Source organism: Uloborus diversus, chromosome 5, assembly GCF_026930045.1.
Source record: "Uloborus diversus isolate 005 chromosome 5, Udiv.v.3.1, whole genome shotgun sequence".
NCBI classification, from domain to species: Eukaryota; Metazoa; Arthropoda; class Arachnida; order Araneae; family Uloboridae; genus Uloborus; species Uloborus diversus.
The window spans coordinates 125,157,632-125,166,014 of record NC_072735.1 but is presented as its reverse complement, the minus strand read 5'-3'; the positions used below and the strand labels follow the sequence as shown (position 1 = coordinate 125,166,014).

At 33.1% G+C, this 8,383-nt stretch overlaps 1 protein-coding gene across 1 annotated transcript; it reads right to left on the bottom strand.

The window, feature by feature from the left end:
• Window positions 1-426: 426 nt before the first annotated feature.
• LOC129221855 (tyramine/octopamine receptor-like) lies at window positions 427-1,860 on the bottom strand. Its single transcript, XM_054856204.1, has one exon. The coding sequence runs from the start codon at window positions 1,858-1,860 to the stop codon at window positions 613-615; it is 1,248 nt and encodes a 415-aa protein (XP_054712179.1). The 3' UTR covers window positions 427-612.
• Window positions 1,861-8,383: the final 6,523 nt, after the last annotated feature.

The following is an 8,383-nucleotide window of genomic DNA, read 5'->3' as shown; positions in this document are numbered from 1 at the left end:
GGCGCAAAATAAAAATTGTACAAAAAGCTCTGCCCATGAGAGGTAAAAATTTTGTTTAAAATTAAGTTACTTACCGCTAAGCTATAACTATTTGAGTATGCCTGATATAGCTTCAAAATAAATTATCTTTCTGTTTGCTTTAAATGTTGCAAATGCTCCTACTTTTTACGTCATTCCAGTTTTTCAATGGCGAAATTTTTATCCATTTTTTTTTGTAGGGCGTTAAGATTCTTAATGGTAATACTCTTTTATCAGTGTCACAAACTTTTCAGTAGTGTTATCTACCCCTCAATATTTTGATTTTGTCCCCAGTTATAATAATATTATATTCTACAAAATATATAACCTTGAACAACAAAGAAAAAATTCATTTTAATAAACAATAAATATTTAATATAAAATATGCTACATTTTATTGCTGCTATACATCGTTTAAACATTTTGAAAATGTTTACATATAATACTTTTTTAGTATTTTTTCTCACACTTGATTAGTGAAAAAGCATTATTTATTGAAAGATTGCTGTTCAATAAAAGCCATATTCACAGAATATAATGTTTGCAACGTACGCTATATTTTATGTAAAGGCATTTTAAGATTATTTTTGTTGCTTATCGTTTACGACAAAGTATGTTACCAAATGCTCTTCTGAAGTCCATATTGAAAACGGTGTAAATGACTGGATTCAGAGCAGAGTTAACATAACCTAACCAAGTGATGAAATTTACTAATCGATTAGAAACATAACAGTTCTCACAAAATGGAAGTATGACGTACATCAAAAAGAATGGAAGCCAGCATAGTACAAAAACTCCCATAACAATTCCCAACACTCTGGCTGCACGTCTTTCTTTAAGTAAACATATTTTCTGTTTTTCTCTCATGTAATGCCTAACGGTTGCTGTCAGACGAGGATTTCCGTCAGGTACTAATGTCCGACCTCTCGGGGCAGTCGCTTCAGGCTTTTCTGTCCCATTTGTAGCACAGTTGTTCTCTTCTACTGCTTCAGCATCTTTGGATGTAGATGCATCATTTTTATCGTCCGATATTTTATGAGTTGAAGAAGAGGAAGAATCATCTGTAACAGCTATGGTACTTATCTCAGTTTGAATGGATTTTAGAGGAATTGTGGAAGAGGCAGTGTCAGGACTTTTCCTCATAGCAGCTAAATTAGCAGCTGCTTTGGCTTTCACTCTAATTCGATGTTTGGCAGCTTCGAATATTTTGATGTAAACGACAGTCATAATAAAGAGGGGGATGTAGAAAGAACCACTGGCTGAGTAGATGACATATCCTCTTTCCTCAGTGAGCATGCAAGGTGTGTCTTCAGTGAATTCTTCTGGCCAGTCATTCCATCCAATCAACGGCGGAGCTGATATAATCATACTGACAATCCACACTCCAGCTATCATAAGCAATACTCTTTTCAATGTTCGCTTGCAAGCATAGTTTATGGGGTCATGTATTGCCCAATATCGATCTAGGGCTATTGCTGAAAGATTGAGGATGGAGGCAGTACAGCAGAGCACATCACAAGTGAGCCACATTTTGCATACAGGTAAACCGAATGTCCATTGTGCCATAATTGTATAGACAAGATTTAAGGGCATGACGAGAACTGCGACAGTTATATCTGCTACTGCTAAAGACACTATGAACATATTTTGCACATTTCGCAATGGGCGGTATGTGAAGACTGACATAATGACAAGAATGTTGCCAAAAATAGTTGATACAATAATGATACCTGAGGCGATTGCTGTAACAATAGCTTCTAATGTTGACATAGGATACTCCAAAGGCTCTGTTGTGGTACGGTTGTCAACTTCTTCTACTATATTCTCAACTATGATATCCATGACGGTTAAAACATTTATAATGCAAAATCTAACACTATACTAAGTATGCAGCAGTCAAGAAATCGCTAGCCAATTTTACCATTCTTGTGCGGTATTTGAAGTTGCTTGAAGAAGATGTTAGGAATATAACGGCTTGAAACATACATCTTGGTGTAATTCGTAGATGGTATCTGAAAAGAAAAAAAAAATCATTGACAATAGGTCTTAAAATATGTTTTAGTATTATATTTTCTTTTTCATAAAGAATGACAACATACTAAGTACATTTCCAATATGATAAAATGTTTCTAAAACAGTAGCACGCAAAATAAAGTCATAGCTTTTATTTTCCGAATGCAAAGCTATACACGCAACAAATAACAACGATAAAAACTCAATCAGATCTACTAACTACATAACTTCTACATAATCTTTTTTTTGTTTCAAAGAATTAATTTCTTCCTTATGGTAACAGCTGTTACTTTCAGTTCTAATGGTGTATAAAAAGGGTAATACTAGTCTTCATTAGCATTTTAACTATTTTAGTACAATATGCTAAAACGTTCATTTAGTGCTGATAGCAGTAGACTTTTAACATTACTTTTGAAATTATTTTGACCAAAACATAAAAAACCACATCATGAAAAATGAAATCAAACTAACTAAAGAGCATGTAGAATAATAATAATAATAATAATAAAAGTAAAGCAATAAGCCACTGACATTAATTTAAAATTTTAATGTTTTGAATTCAAATTATTTTTTTCGATATCATGAATTGCGCTAAGGACCCTACTCGTTGGGATTCTTGTTTCTTCAAATGGCTTCTATCGCAAACATAATTGTGAAAGAAATAATTTCAGTTTAAGACGTCTAAATTTAAATCACGCAAAGGGCTGAATACTAGCTGTTGTATGCAAGATTCTGGATGTTGTGTGATGGATTCTCAATTTTTGGTTTTTTTTTTTCTGTCGAGAGGGATTTAACTGAATTCAAGTTCAGAGGAATTGGACAACCGTGGCGGAGTAAGAGTGACATGGAAGCCATCGCTTATGCTATTTTGCAGAGGCAGATGGACTTTAAAAAGTTACCAGGAACGCCAAATTTATTCCTGTGATGACAATTAACAATTCGTGGTTGATCAATAGAAAAAAAAAGAAACAATGGAATTTTTGGGATTCTATCATCATCTATGGCAAGACTGCCTTGGGTGGGCCAAGGCCTTCTGAACTAGTATTTTCCAGCCTCCGCTATTCACACCTAAGCTTTTCCAGTTCTTCGACTAAGGACAGTACAGTCTTCTCCCACAGCCATCCACCTAGAGCAGCCTTGGCCCTCCACGACGCTGCTACTGTCTCAGCGGATAACAAGGCCGAACCAATCATTTTTAATTACTTTCATTTGGTTCATTTATTTATTTTCATATTTTCACACAAATGCATTTTTATCAATTTTTAATACGTTTTTACGTTTCGTTGTATAGCAGTAGAGCAATTTTACAGCAGTAAACATGGGCAATTTCATTTTCAAAAATTCAAAGCTTTGTCAAAAACAGCAGGGTAACGGTACCAGTCACAGACATACTTTAGACTACGCTCTCAGGTTAAGTCAATTTTCTGAGTTTTTTCATGTATTCAGACATTTAAAACTGTTTTTCTCTCATGCAAATACACCTCATCTAACGTTTGGCTGTTTCTGGATTCTATGACTTATTTAACTCTGTTTTTATTTGCTCAATTTCGAAAAAAATTCCAATCCCAAAGAACAGACAGCAAACAATCTGATAGTACCCAGTGATTGACAGGATGAGGAATAGACAAATTCCCCTTTTCTCTTCAAGACGTGCAAAAGTTTTATTTTTAGAACTAAAGCCTTATTTGGGGGGATAACATTACCGGGCTTATTGGCCATGGTCTAATTGGAGTAGAAATTCCAGACGTTTCGGGTCTGGACTGATGATCAGTCTCACCAAACTCAAACCACTGATGATGGCTGCAGCAAAGCAAGCCGAAACGTCTGGAATTTCTACTCCAATTAGACCACGGCCAATAAACCCGGAAATGTTATCTCCCCATATTGACGCCGGCCGTGAAAGCCTTAAACAGTAATAAAGCCTTATTTAATTTAAAGGAACATGAATGACCTGCTGACGTCGTGGTGGCTGTTCATTTTCTTCCATCACTGCCTTGTAAATACCTGATGGCTCATGAAAATCACTATGATAAACACTAGACGGTTGCACCGTAATCATGAGACACACCAACATCAGTTTTACATGACTAAGAGACATACTTTTTAAAAACCAAACTCATGACTGTCTGTTACTGGACCCATGTCTGTTATTGGTGACCTTACCCGAGTGTTTTGCTCATGACAGTATAAGTATTTTATTTGAATATGATTTTTTGCACAATTGGAAAGAGTTTTTTGCGGATCTTAGCCAAGTGTATTGGGGAGTTGAAATTGTTTTATCTTTCTTTCTTTGAGCAGCAGTTCAATAAAAATAGTATAGAAGTAAAATTTTCTTTTTTAAATTTAGTTAAGAAAAAAATTGGTTAAGGATTTTAAATAACTACGAGCTGTTTATTCACTGAGGGTGATATTTTACTTGTCGGTCTACCATACATCAGTTAGTTTTGCAAATAAAGGTTAATAGGAAAATTAATCATTTTGTTAATTTTGATATGACCATTTGAAGGGCTTAATATTAAACACACAAAAAGAAGTTAGGTTAAGCTTGATGAAAAGATGATGAAACTTATATTGTGTTAACAATTAGCTAAATATTCATCAAAGTAGGAACTTAACTTAAATTCCTTACCTTACGTTTTTCTTTAGATCTATCAGACTATTTTATATTATCCAGCAAAAACGATTAGATAACATTGTAATTTAAAAGTAAATGTAAGCATTTACTTTTTTTCAGCTCCAAGAAGTACTACGTTGCAATGCAAAAACATACATGGCAAAAAGTTAGCGCAATATTTAGTGCAATTGCGTCTAGTCTTGCGTCTAGTCTTATTTTTTTGTATAGGTTTGAATTTCTAATGTTTCAAATTATTATTAAACTGACGTATGAAGATGTAAATAAAGTAGAATATACATATTGAAAAGAGAGCAAAAAAAAAAAAAAAAAACTTGCAGAAAAATTTCTGCTATGCTGACTGAAAAATTTTCGCATATACCTGAATAAATGATATATTTAATTATAAGTTTATAAGTTATGATTAAAAATGTGCAATTTTTGATGAGTTAAAAATACATTTTTCTCAACTATTCCTTTTCTTTCTGTAATGTTTTGACTTTTGCACTACTGTTAAGCGTTACTTTTTTCTAAGATTTTTCTTTAGCTATTGAATCATTTTAGTGGAAGTGACGCTACTATTTTCCATTTAAAAGAATGTCGCGTAAAGCTGGTGCACTCTGAATTCACGCGATAGAATAGTTTCAAATCTTATTCCTCTAAAATTATTTTCATTCTCGGCCGTCACTGGATAGCTGAAACTGAGCTCGAGTACTAAAAGCTTTTAGCATTTTGAAGAAAAATGTAAATGAGGAACATTAGCTCAAGTCTTTCCAAAATGCTGGAAGATTCCCTCTTGCATTAGGTTTCATTGTCATTTAAAGCGCAGTTTCAAGGTTTTGAAATAACACTCGGTTTAGACAGTCCTTTTTATATGGTCCTGCATATTAACTATTGCACAACACTTAGTGTGTTTGTTTTAAGGAAGTAGGCCCTTTTGTTACTACTTTCAAAATTGACATTTAAAAAAATATATGTTATATTATTGATTATCTGTGATACCAGGTGCAGGCACGGCCTATACTGCCATGGGCAGATAGAAGGCAGTAACTGATTTTTTTTTTTTTTTTCATTTTTGTCATCTGTTGTACGTTAGCTTTCTTGTACAAGCTTGCTTATTTCATTTTCTCTGATAAAAAAATGCGAAAAAAAAAAAAAAAAAACCGTCTAAATCCAACATTTTTTTTTGTTGTTAGTATTGAATCCAAAACTCGTTTCTTCCAATATCTCGAAAACTCGTTTCTGCAGATACTGCCATTTACCAGCTCATAGCACTATATAACTTTTATTCTTGTAGTAGTGCAAAATTTAAAAAAAAAAAGCAGAAAAGAAACATCTATGATTTTATAATGTTCGGTGTGTCTAACACACTGTGAAAGAAGCTGTATTAAGTAAGGGGGGGGGGTGCTAGTAGATACAAATCCTGTATCATGAAACGATACAATAGTGAATAATTAAAAAAAAACAGTTGTTGGACATAAGAAGTATAAATATTGAAAATGATTAGTATAGTTCGTAAAGGTATAACAACTGCTCAAAAATGCCATCAATTACTTTTAACAAGAAAGCAGTGAATTTTTATAGCTTCCAACAAACACTGCTATTAAAGGTTTCACGCGGGCTTATCGTGTCTGCTAGTGGAAACTTTGAACACCTGTTGCAACACGCAAATGGCATTTAAGTATGCATTTTGTACCGTTTGCGTCCAATAAATGTTTCCCATTATCTACTTATTTCATCTACTGCTTTCCTACAATGGTTCCTGTGGTGCTTTTGAACGGTGTTACTATTCCTTTAGCTGCTATATAACTGTGTCACAAACTCGACACTAGGAAACTTTTAAATTCCTTGTCAATGGTCTTTTTGTGACTGGAAAATGCTTTCATACAGAATTAGTACGAGGAATCATGCACTTCTTCTAACAGAGGTTTTAGAAAGCACTTCTGAATTTTGAAATAAAATAACTGCAAGAAAGTAAGATACATAAATTTGGTAAGAATGAGTATGTTAGACAGATAAGTCAGAAATTTGCTGTACTTATTCGACACCAAAAGCACGTATAGCTTTACCTAGCGTTCTGAAATAAAGAAACGTATTCGTTGATTGCTAATGCGTAGAAAATAATTGTATACAAACTTTCTGACGAACTGTTTTCCTTAAACTACGGATTTTTTCATGTACTTCATTGCCATTGGATCTAATTACTTGGGGGACTTCTTCTCCTGTCCAATGTAAGGCGTAAGCGCGAAATAAAGATCTTATGTAAAAGCTATGAAATATTTTTCAGGTTCAAACTACGCTATGTACTAACATTTTATCTCTGTTGCATTCTAAAGAAATACAAAAAAACTAATTTTATTATTTTTTGAAAAAATGAATTTTTAGCATATTTTTTCAAACTTGCAGCTTTTTGCGCGAACTAAAGGTGTCAACTTTGAACTTTTTATTGTTTTTCCTCAATTGAGGAAATTAAACTACACCTTTGATAGGTAACGCGACTCAGAAATAAATATTTTTTTTTCGAACCACCCTTCTAACTAATCCTCAAAGGGTTGAAACAGGGGCACATACAAAAGATCATTACAATCAAGCCACTTAACGCATGCTTAGCTAGTTCACTAATGGTCACAAGATTCCCCTAAAAAAAAACCACTCAGCAGCATAACTCGTAACTACAAAGCATGTGCTCCAAAATTTGGCACAGGATTTTTTTTGGTTCTTTCTGCCTTACTACTCTTGCAATGCAAAATGATAGGGTCAAATTGCTTAGGCTTCAAAATTTTTTATCTAATTAAGAGCACATTTTGACTTGTTAATTTTTAATGACTTCAAATAAATATATAAATGTATAATGTAGTACCTTCAGATTGAGTTTTCATTCAAAATAATTAAGGTTATAATGCAAAACGTTATATAATTTTCCTTCAAATCGCGAAAAGTTAATATTTGGAACCGCGCATGGTTCTGAATTTAATAATGGGCTTATAGTTTCCAAAATTGGCTTAAACTATAGCCCAGTATCACAGTAAGACGCTATGTATCTTTTTTTTTCAGCTCATAAAATGGTAAATTTTTTTTATAGCATTGAATACCAAAGTTTTGTGTAAAATTCATAATTATGATGCAAAACTCTGCCCATAAAAATATTTTTCCACTAGTTTTGCTTAAATTCATGCATTCGTACTAGAATACATCCCACAAAAAATTTCACAGGAATAGAACAATAATTTGTTTTACTATGATGCACGTAATAAGAAATTTTACGTTTTGAGAAAACGCGTTTAAAGCTAAACTTCACAATGGTCCCAAATGCAAACAGCCCCTACTATTTTGTTGACATATTAGGAAGTATTTTAACGATCATTAAAAGTTTGGAACCAAAGTGTTCAGAAAAGTAGGAACAATAACATATATCCCTTCTCCCCTAACATCGTATTTTTAAAGGTTTAAAAGTCCGGTAAGACCCTTAAACACAAAGAAATAAAATCTACCATATTACAAACATACAGCACTATATTTTAGTTGAACGACCGAGCTTACATTTTTACTTAATTTGTATTTTCCTATTCCTTCTTATCTAATGTTTGGATTTCATTCTAATGCACGAAAAACTGATATTAAAATAGTAATCCTTCCGGCGCAATTCACCATGACTTGAATGATTTCCACCAAATCTATTTGATTGCTTTTAGAAACCAAATCTGAACTAAAATACAGTTTCTCTCTTTTGACTTAACAAAT